At 34.4% G+C, this 18,933-nt stretch overlaps 1 protein-coding gene across 1 annotated transcript in view; it reads right to left on the minus strand.

Annotated features, from left to right (window-relative positions):
* Positions 1–18,933, minus strand: part of LOC107265201 — a 280,971-nt gene that overhangs the window by 150,941 nt on the left and 111,097 nt on the right. The window contains exon 15 of the mRNA XM_025082561.1: positions 8,308–8,416. Coding sequence (XP_024938329.1) covers positions 8,308–8,416 — 109 coding nt within the window. The remainder of the gene's footprint in view (positions 1–8,307; positions 8,417–18,933) is intronic.

Here is an 18,933-nt window from a genome sequence, read left to right on the forward strand (position 1 = left end):
TATGCGCCTCGGCATATTGGATGCACAACTCGTAACTTAGAGTAAATATAGAATATAGTTGTATGGCATTCCTACAGGTCGTCCAATATTATTCTATCGTTGAAAGGATCATCACAACACCGTCGAGAGTAAAGAGAGGAAAATGACAAACATATCAGAGAGTTTATTGAATTTTTATTAAGATAATGAACAGCGGATGAAATATGCGTTCTAGTTTTGTTTATATTTCGAATTAAAAACTTGCACTTTCAAAATTCACACTTTGCCTCCCCATACGATATTATCAGATCAAGTGAATACTAAGGCATAGCGGACTACATTTGGATTGTGGAATCCGTAAACGTCGCTTCCGCCAAACGTCGATATCGACACTAATGACAGCGCTTCACAAGCGGTCTTCTTGGTAGTCCCACGTTCTCTTCCAAACTGATTCCTTCACGCGGTTCCAACGAAATTATACGTTAGCTACGAACCACTGCTAATCTTAAACCGATATGCTGCGGCGAAATATCTCGCACTTTTGTCTCTGTATAAATGCGTTTAAGTATTTAGTTCGTTTCCAGACGCCTTCCGGCATTACTAAATACAATGTTCACGCAAAAGCTAAACACTTAAATTCCTATTGAAAGCGAATTATTCCACAAAAAGAATTTATTTCTCGATTTCCATGTTAATAGGAAATTTGTATGGAGTCCTTCGCATATGTGGTATTACTATACAGAGATGAGAGAATGTTGGTAGTCTCGCATTGTGGAAAGAAATCTCAGTAATCTAAGGAAAGACGTCGATAGAAATAGGACATTAGCATGAGACTAGCTTACTAGTAATGGACAGCTGGAAACTAATGCCTAGCGGTTGTACCAAAACTTTCTTACCAATAGCATTTATTTTGTTGAGTATGTTGAACTACTATAAACTATATTCTGGATTATCGTAGCCATAGAATGCAGCGTCAGCTGAATGCGAAGGGGACGCTCAGATTCTCGTGAAAGGGCGATTATGGAGAAACCAACTTCCAAGAACTAACCTCGAAAGCCTCATTGCAGTACCACATGCTGAAATTTGTATTCAAGAAAGAGTTATCCAGGTTCTCATTTAAAATACATTTTCGTGATACTCTGATGCCCACTAAATGTATCAATCAGTTTATATAAATTTTATTTAAAATTTGTCTATAGTTCAACATATACCCTGTTCCTCTGCGTACTGTACAACCCAAAAAACATATCTCCAACGGTTCTGCGTTTTATTTCAATTTTCCCCAATTTATAACATTGTCCGAAAACTTTTCGACAGCAACGTATAAAAGACATTAACATTGACAAATAACGACGAGATGATTCATATAGACGATAACACGTGATTAGAAACGACCAAAGAGTTTCTTTAAAGATTCCAGTTGTTGGATAAGATGAAAAACTTGTATGAATACCACTAAAGTCATAAAGCTATTTTCGAAAGAGATTCTGTGCGACCTACAGTCGTCGAACTCGCCAGCATATGCTTCGACTATTTACATGTATGCAGTTCGTGTGAGACTGACTACACCATCTTGTAAATATATCACACATCACATCAATTTCACAAGCCCGTAACGGCTTACGTGGCTACGCGAGTTATTTTCCAGTGAAAAAAGAAATTAACAGACATGTTTTAGTTGTTTAGTACTCTAAATTAGAATGTTCGGCATAACAGTTAATTTCTTACCAGCAGAGCATTAATAAGATATCACATTTGACAGATAGACATAGATAGATAAGTAATTAAAATATGTACTCTTTATGCAGACGAATGTATTTTCACAAACTTCTACTAATTACGTTATTCCTACACTCTTATACCATTACATACTCTTTGCTTATGTAAATTTTCGCGTGGACATCATTTCTGGCCAATATTAGCTAAAAGACTATCGGTTTACAAGAAAAGCCATTTTAAGTAAATATGGTGAACATTTCTTGTTGCCGAAGGCGTATATAAACACAGTTCTTAATCTATTATTAAAATGACTTTACTTACTTCATTACTCTTTAACGCAACTCATTCTTATCTCTATATTGCCTGCATCTATACGTAATTATTTTTATGAATCAAACAAACAGCATATGGCTATCTTTTAATGTAATCAAGTTGGATATAAAAATTTCTCCATATAATAGCTTCCTCGGAATACCTTAAAGTTAATTTTAATCCCAATACCCTATGGACAACATGCCCTCTATTCTGATATTTTTTGGTTTTGTAGGACTGCCAATTTTTTTTTTTTTTTTTTATAAACTCGATTCGGTAAACGTGACTGAAAATTGTTCCTAGAAACTATTGTACTTATGATCAAGTAAAATTGAAAACGGTTCTATTCATTAATTACTGTTACTAAACCTTTTGTAGTTAGTGAATAAGTTCGAGTGTGCTTACATAACGTTTATACACGGGTGATGATTATACCCCACTAGGTTTGAACATTTTAATACCAGTTACACTGACCGTCTATTAAAAGCTGCCAGACATGATTCTTCGGGGACTACGATGATATTCCGAGGAGCTGAGAATACGTTTTTTTAACACGTTAACAGCTAACAGCAACGCGTTGTGGCAGATCGAGCTGTTCCACAGATGAACGGTGATACGATTAGCAGTCAACGTGTTAATGCGTACATTTTCCTATATATTATTTCAAACACAGCAAGAAAGACACGTCGTAGAGGGAATGGATCCCAGGATATATTTTGAGGCTGAAAGATATAGTAACCACCTATGCAGTGTACGTCCGCACGTGTACGTATGTATACTATACGATCGAATCTGACTGGACCACTAAACTGATTGGATTAAAATTACCAAGAAAAATCGAATTCAGTATATCAATGAGACAATAAGTTATAGTTAGATAGTTACCCGTGTGGAAATTCAGTCAGAATTATGAGCGGAGCACGATCAGGTTTCCCTAATTCTGATCAGGTTATGGTCCAGACACCCGATAGGCGCCTTATCGGGACTCTAACGTTTTAGCCGCGAAGCTCATCTCGAGTCGAAATTTTATACATGCATAGGTCTTCGAAATTCGAAATTCTTCTTTAACCATTAACTACACAGGTCTGACTATAGGAAAATAATTCACAAGGTGAGGTCTGTGGACCTCGATTGCAAGATTATTACGGCGAATAGAATCACTCAAAAGTAGAATCGCTCGCTCCTTAGTTCAAACGAATTTATTGACTAGGAATCAAATAATTATTATGTAATAAGTTCTTTTGTTAATTTATTTAAAATTTTCATAGAAATTAATTCGACATGGCTAAACCTGAAATTGGTGAGGTCTATGAGATCGCACTTGTATAGTTAAATTTTAATGTTCCATTTACAAACGAAAAGTTGAAAATAAATTTAAAAACTCATTTAAAAAATCATTTTCTTTTTAAGTCTTTTATTTACGTATACGTACATACACGGAGAGATATTTCTAGTTAAAATTATAATGTAATGCGGAGTAAACATGGGACAAAGTAGAATTTCGTATATTAATACTGTAGAAAAAGCGAATTTTTAATACCCCACCTAACATATTTTATTATGCTGGGTAGTAAAATATTGAAATTTGGAAAATATGCAAAAAATGCATTTTTTAATCAGTTGAGTTTGAAAAAGGTTCTAACCCACTGCTAAAATATGTTTGAGGCACAAACTAGGAGCACAATTCTCATACAAGAGGATCTGTCGTAATCTTTTTAAACCTTACAAATAAGATGGCGAGTGGGTGCAGAATAATCTCGACTTGGGCGATCGTAACTCTATCGAACACTGTTTTAAGAAACGCTGAGGCAATTTGATCCGGTCCGACTAAGGACCTTATTGGGTATACCCGGTTCAGACATCCCCTAAGCATTACCGACTGGGTCCTTAAGGAACAGCGGACAAATATCTAGTCGGGAATTATTTTCAACTACTTACGATTAACTGAACTTAGCACGCGCGAGCAGCTACCTTAGTATCCAGTGTCGTGGATTACTGCCGAAGAAAATAGCATACCTTATTAAGTCAAATATTTTAGTATTTTGCATAGTGTATTTTTTTCTTTTTAATCCTTTCAGCTTACTCGTCTTTCCTAAATTCATTATTTCTTGTATTACAATTTCGTACTGGTAGATTACTTAATATTTAACTATCTATTATGCTTTATTGCAGGACTGCTTTCCAGCTCTAGTATCATTCAGGGGCTGAGCTACTTGGACTTCAGCGATGACTGTCCGAGCACATGATGAATTTCTGTATTATCTTTTAGCTACCTTCGTGTTAGAAATTATTACGCATCTTTTACTTGATACCTGGATATTTGACGCTCAACATCTATCTTTTCGTAGAGTACCTGTGTACCTCGTATGTAGCTACTCTACTCGAATTCGTACAAATCGACCAAAGATAACGTTTCCTTATTCTACCTTATCTATATTTTTTGCCTCGGTACTGAGGCGAACGTTACAGATTATACCTCAAGACTTGAGCGAGGTTTCTTATCCGGTGCAGAAAATTCAAGCACTGCAATGCCTACTTGACGTTATTGTTTCTTTCTTTTGTTGTTTATACTAATATAATATTATGTTGACAATATAAATTCACAAAGATGCATGGATAAAAATAAATGTTACCTTGGAAATTCAACAAGGCGATCCATGATAAAACTCAAGAAAAGAAAAGCTATTTAGACTCTAGGAGTCTAGAAAGTCAAAGTCTAGAAAGGAGTCAAGAAATAATAAAGAGTAGGAAATAATCCAACAATAAACTGTATGTATGTTGGAGTGCTCTAATTGTGAAGTTTGTTTTTAAAAGAATAAACTTGTTTTTGATATTTCGTAAGATTGAAAAGTTTCCTTAGAAGTTTCTACGGAAACCATACTTGCATAAATTTGCGCTTAAAATCTGTATCGATACATTATTAATTAAACTCACCACCAATAGTTATTACTTATCACGTATTACATTTTTAATTTCAATATCAAAACAGAACCACATGAATGTACCACTTTACTGACATATTGCGACGTTACAGAATGATATAATTTAATGCAAATATCTCATGAATATACAGAATTTATTGATACTTGAAAAACTTTGCAACTTTATGTATGTTGAGATCTTATTCATGCTTAAATCCAAAAGCTTTCATATAACCTTGACAGAAATTTCATTATTACGGTGTTCGAGCAAATCAAGCCACGTAAAAACGTTATACTATTACTCACAGATTAAAGCACTTCTCATCCTAACAATACAAGTACGAAAAAAGATTAACGTGTGTCATCATATACGGGGCATTCATTTATTGTACATATTTACATGTGGTATAATCTTGAATATATATATCTGACGTAAGAGAAAATACAATTTATACTAATATGTAACACACGCAAAATAAGAACTGTCTGGCTATTTAATCTGTGCTCGTTATGTTTATGGTCGGGCGCTAGATAGTTTTCCTATAATAGTTAGCGCCTGAATAGCAGTAGGGAAAAGTAGCTGGCATCAGGTTACGGTGCACATACAATATCCACTAGTTTTTCAAATCTGCTCAAAGATTCCAAACACAAAAAAACGTTCCCATGACGGAAATAAATAAGAACGTATAAAATAATACAGTCCAACAACGCGCAACGGCTATTTAACGCATAGAGCCCCATGATGAAGCCGAAAAGCCTAAGTTTGCTCATCTTATGACGTGAATTAAAATGTCACGTGAAAATACATGTGTATAGAAATATTGTAATAATTATTGCTGTACCCAGGATATTTGGTTAGGGGCACCTAATCGGGAGTACTTGAAATTTCCTTATTGCAAGCTAACTTTGGCAAGTTCTGAATGGAAACAAGGCAAGTTAACCCAATTAGAGATTTTAGTTCAGCAACCCGCGTAGAAATTTCTTAGGGCTTGCCTGACCAGGATCAGGCCCCGATCAGGCAATGTCACAGCTAGCCCTATTACGGAAAGCCTGACTTGGCCCGCATCAGGCAATTCCATGGCAAGTCCTATTATGGAAAATCTGACTTGGCCGTAGTCAGGCGTTATTCAGAGCTGCCGTATTAGGTGTGAAATCAGGCAACACTGAAATCGCCCTAATATGAAACTATATACATGTAATATAACCACCGGCCACCAGAGGGACAGGGATAACCGCAAGCAAAAGTGGGTCACTGACCCGATAAGCTCCAAACTTTATAGAATTCTGAAAAAGAGACCTTTTTACTCAGGTGTTAATTTCGCGTTGAACTGTAATAACTGTGTGCTACAATTCAGTTACACCCTTTATATTTACATTAAGTTCGTGTAATATTAAAGACCCCTGCTTCCATATATATATATATTGATACCAAAGAAGAAATAATGTTATAAAACATACACTTACATATAAGCGCGAAATATTATTATTACTTTTAAGTGTTTCTATATATATAACGATAATATTTAAAATCCCAATCAATAAACAAAAAGACAATAAAATATATTCACGGCTTTGCAATGTACTAATCTTCCCGTAACAAAAAAAAATATATATAAAGTAATTAGGGCAACATTAAAACGGCCCGGTCAGGCATCCTGATCAGGGCCGTATGTGATACAACGTTACAAGTCGAGTCAGGGCGTGATCAGGCTGCCCTAAAAGTGCCCTATTGAGGCAGTCAGGCAACCTGATCATGCCCTGATGGGGGCCGTATTAGAATTTCTACGCGGGAACAATTAATCATGAGAGGTCGTCACTGCCTAATATGCTTTCATTTTTTGCAACATGCAATTCCGGCAATATAATATATTATTATAAAAAAAAAACAATCATTGCAAAAAAGGTTCCCGTTTTGTTATTGTACATATGTAGGATCCGTGGAAAAATATGGGAATTAGATCGGAACTCGAACCCAAGTCTTCTACTTGCCGAGCGGATGGTGTGCCCACTAGGCTACCTAGGGCTTGTGACCTATTCTCCTGCGAAATGCTGTAGAGGCTCTACATAGGAGCCCCTCCCAAGTCTCACTTCCCTTACGTAAGTATTCATGTATGTGTGGAATGATTACGTTACACGCTTAATAAAGCTGGAGTGTAACTATAATTTCTTGCAATATTCACTTTATGATAGTAGCCTTACGTTTGTCATTCCTAAAGGAAAAATCTTTATTACAAAAAGAATGTAGATATTTTATGAGCATTATTTTATTATAATATTTATTGTATTATCTTTTTGAATAAATTCAAGAAAATTTACCAATACTGTATGTGCAAATATTAATGATTATAACTCTTAACCGAAGTAACGTTTAGAAATTGTGTTGGTGGTTCAGTGGGTAGAGTGCCACACTACTCACTTCCCATCTTTGAATCCAGCCGCCAGCGCAACAATTAGATGTGTCTCGCAATAACAAGTACACGCGCCTATTTTTTAAATTACTTTTAACACTAGATTGTCCAAAAGCAGTCATTTTGACTGCTTGGAAAATTTTAAATAATCAAAGGACTCTTATTATTGAATTGAGTAAATTTCTTATATGACCAGTTCGGCTCTGTATTGAAATAACAGTTTTCATTTTTTTTTCGATTATCGTCACATGATAACATACAAGTACATGATAAATTTTCGATTTGGGCGTATACTTGATAAGTCGCAGTTGCTCAATAAGCTAAAGTAGTACTTGTTATTCGAATCTTTATGCAGTGATACTTGTTCTAACAAGTTGTTTATTTTATTTCTTTTGTGCCCTAAATTCATGAAAGAAATGTCGAATAGAAGTATATAACTGTTAATAATCTAAAAAATATTAAAAATTAATTTTAAACAAATTTCTTTACACATTAGTTATTCTTTCACAATGCAGTCATTTTGACTGCTTTGGGCAATATAGGTATATACTAAGTTTCGGTCTTTCTAGTGTTAAATACCGAATTATTCCATTATATGAATTGGATATTTCATGTACTTTGACACTGGAAGCAAATTCAAATTTGGTACCAGGTGGTCAGTCCTGCTAGGCGCTCTATAGAACAGCGTTACATCCCTAGTTTGGTACTGGGCAGAAAGTTGGGATTGTATTTATGGAAAACTACACAGTGTTTAATTAGAGTCACGATAGAATTTCTATGTAGACGGGAAATATCGAAACGTTTAGAAATATCAAGAAGTGCGCGACGATGACAATCCGAACTGGTTGGGGATGCAGGGTTAGGGTCCGGACCCGGGGAGACCCGAAGAGTGCAATTATGGAATTGGAAAATTTGGAGGAATCTTATTCTAATTCAATCGTCGCGCATGGTAAAATATATTACTTTACCTGATCTGGAGGACAGCACGTCATCAAGAGCTGTGGTACGATCGGCAGCCTCGGTGTCATCGGGAAGGCTTCTACTACGTCTCACGATGCAGATAGGTGTCACCAGCTGCTACCCCAATGGATACGACACAAAGACAAATGGACAAAAAGTGTTTGATTAGAAACGTTGCAAATTGTAATAATAAATGTAAGCATTTTCATAAATCATTACTAAGTGCAGCGTCAAAGCAGCTAGCTCCTAATTATCATTTCTTATCAATTTACCACTGTTTATATATATCATTAGTTTCCCATTAAATTTGATCCTTTCGCTACGACAATCCGCTCCGTCAGAGTGACGCCACTGAAGGGGGCACCGCACCGCACAATGTGCACATTGCACTTACGTCTTTCAGCTATTATAGGCGGCACCCGTAACAAAAGGGTTAATATTCAATGTAATTGCAAATTTCTCAGTTTTGCATCTCAAAAGGAAATAGGACCAGCATCGTTACACACTACCAATAGAAGTTTGTTCAGGGTATCTTGACTTGACATAATGCAATCGAAATATAATATATCATAATTAAAATGGCGATTCTAAGATTATTTGTTTTATTCCGTCTCGAACGTCTGATACCCGAATAGAAACTAAGGTCGCCAATCCAACAGAAACACCAGTGACTAACTAATTAGAACTCGATAAATTCTTTAGCTTAAGATAGTGCCACAACAGGGTAGGATCTTTTGTACAAATTATACTCTAACCCCTACCTATAGACTATCCGGCCAATATGACTTATAGATAGCACAAAATTACCACAAAATATAAAAATATCATGTAGTCAATAACTCAGTATTGAATCCCCAAGTTTTACTAAAAACAAGTGAGGTTATGTCGGTCTTCAAATAGCTCATCTAGCTCTTCCCTAGGTAGCATCTAGCTACACTATCATACACATACATGACGCTGAAACGCATTGAATTCGTTTTGTAATGATGATATAGTCATTGGGTAGCAGGTCATTAATGAAAAATGAGGTTCTATTATTACGAAAATCATACGTTATACGAATTTTGCTTACAGAGTATTTAGCGATGTTCACTTATAGATGGTGTTAAATTACCATAAATATATTATCTTATTATGATATTATGCCTGACTTGCCTATTAGAAAGCCAATTTAAGAATTTATGTGATTACGCCAATTTATGTGATTACGTGGTTTCGACATCTAGCACTTACCCCGGGAGTATCTAACCACCCTCACTTATCGGTGGCGCATATCCTCAATGAAATTATTATTTAGTCATCCTCACCACTTTCTCACTGACTAAGTGAACACACTGAGCTGATGATTATGATTGAGTAAATAACAAGTATAGTTCTTGTTTATTCAGTATCTAATCTTTCTAATTCAAAAGATACTTGAGGTATATAAATTCCGAAATTCACTGCCTATACGGCAAGTATGGTTACAATATCTCATTCAATGGCAGGTACATATGCAACCAGGCGATTATCGCGTTCGGGTCTAGCCGATATTAACTAAAAAGATGTAAAATAAGATTAAGTATAACAGTCTAAAGGCTGCATATGAAATTGTGCAAAGAAAATTTCATAAATAGTCGTTAAATAGCATATTACATTCTATTAAAACTAAATTTCCAACATCCATTAATTTTGAAATTATTCTCCAATGCAAAGATAACTAATAAATACTTTATTTAGACTGATGCCGGGGAGCCGTAAAAGGAGCTGATATACTCCAAATTTTGGAATAGTAACCTAATAAAGATAACAAGTAATTTTTTTTTTCATCACGATTTTGTCCAGCTATACTTGCAAATTTCCGTTAGTAAACTATTAGACATCGATACTATTAGATACTGTCTAGCCACTGGGTAATTCTTCAACGTTGCCGCTAGTTGTAAAAGACTTTTAATTAAATAATAGCCATTGACTATTCTGACTTGACAATTGTGAGGTAAAATTGAAATCGACTAGATAGTGACTACAGGTAATTCGAGTATTCAATTTCCACTCGGGAAAATAAGCATAATTTATGCAATACAATTCGAAATATTGCTTTACATTCGATAGTCTGTACCACCTTAATCAATACAAATGAGTGAAACTACGATTTTATTTTAAGCTAAATCATTTAAATACCATATTTGGTTTTTACATTCGTTCCTTTATTTAGTAATAAAGTCCACAGATGAGTATCCAAAGTATAAAGAACACTAGAGGATTTGAACGATTTTTGTATAAAATTTAGTAGTTAGTGTTCTTTTTCCGGGTCGCTGAATACGTATCTAGGGAAACATTTTTTTAAATTGAAACTGGCGGATTTCATATCGCGGTCTAATAATTCAGAATTTTTTGGATCACTGAACGAATGTGATAAAAATGGAAAACTAAGAAATTATGAATCCAAAATGTCGGTTCTAACATTCTAAACAAGCCGCAAGTTGAAACTTGCAATTTGTTTCCTCCGAATTGTAGGTAGTGTACGAAGTCCCTATATTAGGAAACATTTTCATTTTTTTTATTCTTTGGTTTCCTCGTAGATGAATCTTCATTTACTACCGAACCCCGAAATTTCGAATTGCTATAAAATTAGATCCGCTTGACCGATCTTCGCGAAATTTCATATGTATTACGGCTAGATGATATTTCATACTTGCAGAAAATTGCGGTTTCATTCGTTAAAGTAAGTGCTAGTTACAGCGATAAAATTGATTTTTCGAAAAATTCAAAATATCATAAAATAAAAACTTGTCGATGGATTCGGCTCAAATGCAATATCAACCAACCTTGGATACAAATCTCTTTATCAAGAACTATTTAGACGGTTATCACAAAATTTGCGATCGCTAGAGTGATAAAATCCTTTTTTTAGGAATTCGAAAGCGACATAACATCTCAGCCGCAGCTTGAATCATGACGAAAATATTCAATGACGAGATTATAGAGCTGCACATGCCTGCAAAAGTTGGGGGCTGTAGCTAAAACTGTTCTCGAGTTATACACGTTTGAATTTTGGGAGGCCATTACACACACACGCGCGGGCGCGCACACACACGCACACGCCCACACACACACACATCCGGACATTTTCTCGAAATGTGTTTTTTCGACGTTTTGGCATATTCTGAACATGGTGACATAAGAATCTCGAAAGAAAAATTTTCCACAGTCGCATAGCTTCCTGTATGAGAAAGCAAAATTACATAACAGTGCTTTAAATTTTAAAACAATAGCTGTAATAATATTTGAGATATTCCAAAAAAATAATTCAACGCATGGAGGAATTGTCCCCAAACTGCCTTACTAGAGAGGTACACCGCTCTTCGAGGTGCATCACTGATCATGAAAGTGACCTTTCTTTTATTAGAGTTTAATTTTTAAACTAGAGCCGTTTAAAGTTCGCCAATTAGAATAAGGCATCGGCAGAAACACAGGCACCTTTGATCTTTGAGTTTTCTTTCCCTGCCGTTGTTTTTCGGTGGCATAGACGGGTCCGAAGCCAGCCATTGATGCCTAATCGATCAAATAAAAGCTCCTCATTCGCGAGCTCGCTATTCCCCATTTCAGTATTCGTGAGCGACATATTTGTGACCACTTTCTTTGTTCGCGACCAGAAATTTCCATATTCGCGGGACTACATTTTTAATTTATTCTAATGTCATCAAGACATCGTCTATGATTTACCAAGAGCGTAGAGTTCTACGGATTCGCCAGCAGCAGTATTCTTTCGAGTTTCCATTTTGAATTGAGTTTTGTGTGTTCAATTGCGCTGTTTTGTAAAATTATAAATATATGTATACGCAATAAGTAAGTGGATGTACATACATGTGTTTAGATTTTACTTGAAAAGAAAATACTTCTCTTGTATTAAATGTATTCTTTATTTTGAATTTTGCATGGAACACATCCCCTATATCACCATACATTTGATCATTTCATATTCGCATTTATCACATTCGCGGAAGTTTGAGAGCACATATCCCCTACGAATTTTGAACTTTTATTGTGTAGCAGACCACCAGATTTTTTAGAACGACTTCGGAGTAAAATGAAAGCTGTCAAATTCCATGCAAATAACGTTACTTGAGATACAAATAGCTGTGTTCTGACGTTGCGCATTTTGTTATTGCGAATAATCAATTGTAAATCAGAAACAAAGTTTCTTTGCAATTTTTTGTGCCTGATACGAAAAATTTGAAATAGATTTTTTAAAAATATTTTTAAAAAATTATGGTTGTGTGAAAATAAGTTTAATTTTTTGTAAAGAAACCACCCGCTTTTTGTTTAGTTAAAAAACATTTGAATAGGTATATATCATATTTCTACAATCCATTCGAATTTTATGTTACAGATCAATCGACTATAAGAAATATTAATAAGAGGCATGGTTAATGTCGACTAGAATAATAATGCTTCATGTAAATACATTTTTATAAATTAATTTCTAAATGTACTTGAATACATTTACAATTGAATAAAAAACCCAATCGAATTAATATAATAATTATGAGGATAAAAATTTTCGAAATTCACGTAATTTTTTTCAACTGTCTACTCATATGTTCTTAGTTAAAAGCAGAATTGCGGGACCACTAAAAATGGCAGCATATGTCATCTTGTGACAAAAACACATTAATCTAGTTTTAAAACATAAAATGACGTGAACAAGAGGTTACTTGTTACAGAACTGTTGTTGATTTATATTGTCCAAAAAAAGGTGAAATAAATATAATAGTATATTATGTGACAAGGGATTGAACAAGACTTTGGGTGATGGTAAGATTTGAGTGACAACTTCACCCTAGTCTTAAATCGTATTTTATCCCGTGTCACACACTATATTATTCGTATTATCTGCATTTAAATGAAATGAAATGAAAGTTTTACAATAAACAAATGCGATTCTGACAGGGATGAAATGAAATCAGCAACTAATTTAGCGAGCAGAAAGAAAACGTGCCCTCTAAATCGCATCTGCCTCAAACTGGCTCGTTTCGACTTGCGAAACAGGCATTGAAATTCGCTGTTTCGATGTAAGTAATATGAAAATTAACATTACATCCCTAAAAAAATATAAATTATAGCGAATTGCCCTCGCTTCTCTCAGGAAAAATTAAACAGAATTCTTTAGAATTTTTTAGAACTTCCTAGAATGTTCTGGAACATTATATGAAATTCCTTCCAATTTTTTGGAAGGAATGGAATTTTTTTTGGAACTTTCTAAAACTTTCTTTCATTCTATGGAATTCTATCGAATTTTCTGGAATTTTCTAAACAGCGACGAAATGAATCAAATGAGAAGCGAGAAGTACGTTTAGTTTTACAACGGGAAAGATGCTGTATGAAAAAACAGGATTTTCTCAATAACCTGAAATATCCTGAAAGGATATCCGTTCCAAAACATAAACTTGTTCGATTCGGGATGGTGTGCTACCACACCATATAACCCTCATGGGGCTCCAGGGGTTGGTTGTAGAGACGAAGCTACGCGCACGAACACATTACATTTTCTTTCATTATACATGTATATTGATAGATTTCAAGTGAAAAGAATAAATGTTGACAGTGTTCAATTATTTTATAAAAATAGAACATTTAGAACAAATGTCAGGGATGGCCGTGGGTTCGTCCCTCTGACCAGTAATGGTAAATTTCTACATGTAACTTCGAGAATAAGATTATCGAAGATTAAAACCTGAAGTATGGTTCCGATAAAATGATAACATGTTCATCATTAAACGACATGAAATGAACAAGCCCGTATAACTGCTGGACTATTTAAAAATCCAGCACCCTAATATATACAGTTTACCATGGAACATGAATACCATGAAAAACGACACTTTCTAGATGTATCGATAACAAGACGACTGAATAGAACGTTGGAAAACTTTATTGGAAACCCAATGCCTTCTCGCATCACCACACATCACAAAAAGAATTGGTCATCAGCTTCCTTCTTCACAAAGCTGTCTCAATCTCAGAGCCAACATACCTAGACGAAGAACTGACCCACCTCCAACATACATTACAGCTAAACGGATATAAACCGAACGAAATAAAACGTACTGTAGCAGACTCATAAACCTACGATCATCCCCCAAACCCACAGAACGGATTGAACAAACGAAACAGTTCTTTCCTTCCCTATATACGAGGTGTAACTGGCCGAATTGGCAAACTGTTGAGTAAACACAACATCAATCGAATTCCTAAATCTACTCCCCACATTGCACAAATTCTGATATCTCCCAAAAACAAAATGGGGAAGCTCAGCTAAGCAGAAGTTTGCAAAATACCGTGTACGTACACTGCCGCCGGCAAGTTTCCGTACAAGGCCTATAACTACACTCAAACCCTTTTGCTCGAGTTTTTCTCGGGCAGCGTTCAACTAAATTGTATTTAACATTTGTCTATATTACAAAGTATACCCCACTCCTCTGCGTACTGTACAACCGAAAACATACCTCAAACGGTTCTGCGTTTTACTTCAATTTTCCCCAACTTATAACATTGTCCGAAAACTTTCCGACGACGGTGTATGCAGCAAAATATACAACAGGAAGAAGAGATAGCACACGTACTAAGGAACACGAACGGTGTGTAAGGCTCAAATGTTTCAACATCTCAGCTTAATAGAATACAATCTCGAAACAGGACTTGAAATTCTGTTCAACCGTAAAACGATCCCTGCTAATTTCAACATTCATTTTCCTAGAACACATCGCGAAGCAATGGAAATTCACAAACACCCAAATAATCTCAACAGAAATAAAGGATACCAAGTTCATCCCATCTGACGAACTTTTCTCTTAGTTTTTTTCATTTCGGTTGCCGAACCGAAACTAATACAATATCTGACTGGCCAACCATGTCACGCACGAATGCCACAATATTCCGTATAAGGGACAAACTTTTCCGATCAGCATTAGTATCGGAGTACCTTTCAAGCCCTGAAGCAAATGAAGCAAACTTCAACATTTGCGAAATACTGGTAAGTTAAAGCTTCCAAATGCAGCTCCAAGCCGGAAATTATTTATTACTATATGGACTATATGAATGCTGACTGCGAAGGCCTCAAAACTATAAGCACTTCTCAACAAAAGAAAGATCATTTTCGTTATCAGCGATGCCCCCTGAATACAGTTGTGCGTTGTTAGTAAGACAATAAGGGACACCCTATAGTGTTTTAAATATCTAACTGGTATACAATAATATAATATTGTAGACCTTAATTAACCGAACTCGTCCCAGTATAAGTCGATATTGCTTACCCCGAGCTTATCTGAACTCATTTTGGAGTGGTCAATGTCGTTTAAGCTAACTATAATCATAAACGTTGAATTATAGAACTTAATTAAACCTTAGCCTAAATTTAAATGGTAAAAGTGAGCCTAAGTATGCAACATATCAATAATTTTGTATAAATAGACTAGCTTCTATCCATGACTTCGTCCGTGTTATATCGACTTCCCGTGTAGAAAATTAGTCAGGGCTACGAGCGGGACACGATCAGCTTTCCCACATTCTCATCACGCTATGGTCCAGACACCCGATGGTTATACTAGGGTGAATAGACGTGTTCCTTATGAGGTTTTCTTATCAATACAATATTAGAACTTATATTCCAAACTTCTTTAAAATTTATAGTATTCTTAATATTCGTTAAAATACATCTAAGGATACAAAAGGTATAACGGCATAGTTTTATAATTAAAACTAAATAAAAAAGTTTATCATAGACAGACAGGTATCTATCTATCTGTTTTGTTATGAGCAGAATTTAAATCTGCCATTTTAAGTTTTTTGTTTGTGCCCGATAATATGCCCCATTGGAATTTGGGTCAGGGCCTGGCCAAATATTCTCGTCAGTAAATTAAACCAGTATCTTATGAAGGCCGCATTAAGAAAACGTACTTGACTATGCCCTATTTGATCCCTAATGTGGCCTTCTTCATATTAGGGCGTTCCCTTAAAAATTTCTACACGGGTTGCTTTACATTTTCACTCTTTCCTTAATCACTTTTCGACATATCATAATGACGCATTGTCTATGTTACTCCTAAAGATCAGAATTATCCATCAGTGAAAAAAATTTTCTAATCGGCCCAGTGGCTCAAGTTTTGCGGTAACGTACCGCAATTTGATTTATCGGGATTGTCGTTTATCCGTGGCATCCCGGGTCTGCCACATTACGGTTAATCGAGGATCTACTGCACTACTGCCTCATTGATAGACTATAAAGCTAATTATCAAGAAGTATTATAAGTTAACTTGAAAATTATGTTTTTTTTTTTTCATTAAAGCTTGTTATTTTGAATATCTTAAACAATTTATGCATAAAATCTAATAATTCGAGACCCATTGATAAACTATGTAACTGTCAGTGCATATAATACGTTCACTTAGCTTGAAGTTATGATTTGCTATATTTTTGAAGTTATTCAAATCCAGAGATAAGTCATACTTCAAATTGCTTTCAGCATATCAATACAAAATAAATTTATAATTACACATTCTTATAATATTCGATACCATATAAGACTTATAATAGATTTAGATAAAAGTTATTTAAGAACTTTACCGTTAGAAACTAAGCGATAAATCAAGTATTAGAGAATTCTAGATAAACCTATGTAATCGCTAATGCGAACACATTTTTGTTATCTCGTTATAGAGAACTTCCGCATGTGGATATTTATAAAGCCCTTTTCAATAATTTTAGTTCTATTCTGGGTCTTAACCCAGATAGCACTAGTTTTTAGAAAGACGACTACAGGATCTTTTTATTGGCGTCTTTTAATCGTACGAAAATATCTTGTGAAAAATGATGAATATCAATGTTTCTTTATACGTGGTCCTAACAATGATTTGAATTTTTTTTTAATCGTCCTGAAGTCGATTCTATTATAGATGACTGATAGAATTTTGCAGTCATAGTAAAGTAGACTTATTTTAAATAACTGTTGACATTTTCCATTCGTTCTAAATTTCACTTGCTTTAGAGAATTGATTGATTCTTTTTCTATTTAGTTGATCCTGAAATCATTGTAGAAGATTTAACCAGGTTAAACCTATCATGTTTATGGTTTGAAAATAAATACACGAATTTGATTGGTTAATTCTACTTAGTATCATTTAAGCTAAGTATAATGAAAGCCAGACTGCAAGACACATTTTCAACATCTTGCAGACGACATAACAGCTTGACTTTAGAACGTCCTAGACTTATTCACGAAGTCTTATAGATGGCTTAAAGTTGACTTTGTCTTGTCTGTGAATAGTTTTCTGTAGTAAAAATACTTTTTTACGAGAAAAAGCTTGTTAAACGAAATATATTTTGATTAACATACTATTTAAAGAAAATTGTCAAAGTGTGATTTGAGCCAGTTTATATATTATTGTAATATTTATATGCAGATTACATCTTATATTTGTATTAAAATTCAGAATGTTATAAAATAATTTCAATATTTAGCAATTAAACATATGTATGTTGAAATTGAGCAGACTAAAATAGTTATCCAAAGATTCTCTTTGGCATAGTCATACACCGTCAACGAAGATGACTGGTTATTTGAGGGGTCAGTTTTCTCAAGATGCATTTGTGTATAACCACAACATTAGTGAATAGAAAATATTAGATTTCTAGTGCATTAATAATTACAAAAGAATTTAAAATCAATTTAAATTGGTAATATGCAGAACATTGCGATTGATATAAATTATCTATTCGATTTTTTTTTAGAAAAATTTCCTAATACTCTATGCAATGCTAATTACGTTACACGATATTCAATTTTTGTAATTGTCGCAATAAATTTTTCTATTGGATATAAGAGACAGTGGGGAAAAACGGGTTCCTTACCCCGTTTACGCCCAAACTGGCATGAAAGTTTTTCATTTTTCAACAGTTATACTTTTAAGGTAAAAGTTATTCAATCTTGATGAAACTACATGTCTTTATGTATTTTTGTCTGCTCTTTCTGAATCTGACCTCAGATTGACGATATTTGCCGCCATTTTTAAAATACGGCAGTTTAAATCTGAAAAAAGCAAAAAATTTCATTTTTTTTTTCAAATAATCATGAATCTGAACCAGATTCCGTTATCGGAGGGCGATAAAACTCTGGATCGGGTGGAATACGACCTTATACTAAAAGATAGGATTATTAATTTATTGAAATTCAAAATGGCGGTCATTGAAACAGCTGTTTTTATACATGAATTTAATGAAAAGCTTTGCAATTTTTTTTCTCGGTAAGTATTAACTTTACGAAAAAATGTTATGGATTAAAAAGTTCTTAAAATTAATTGAAGAATACGCTTGAATTTTTTCAGAATATTTAAAATGATTTTTGGGTTTTTGGAATTGTCGATATTTCGAAAAATCAAAAAGTTATCCAAAAAATTCTGAAAAAATTCACACGTATTCTTTGACTAATTCTAATTACTTTTTTTTCTATAAAGTTTTTTTGTAAAGATGTTTTTCATAGAGTAAAAAAAAGCGCAAAGATTTGTATTACATTCATATATGTATAAAGGTGGCTGATTCGACAGAGATCATTTCGAACAGAACAAATAGACCAAAAAGTAATTAGAATTAGTCAAAG

The sequence above is a fragment of the Cephus cinctus genome, unplaced genomic scaffold (assembly GCF_000341935.2).
Source record: "Cephus cinctus unplaced genomic scaffold, Ccin1 Ccin1_scaffold0017, whole genome shotgun sequence".
Lineage (NCBI taxonomy): Eukaryota > Metazoa > Arthropoda > Insecta > Hymenoptera > Cephidae > Cephus > Cephus cinctus.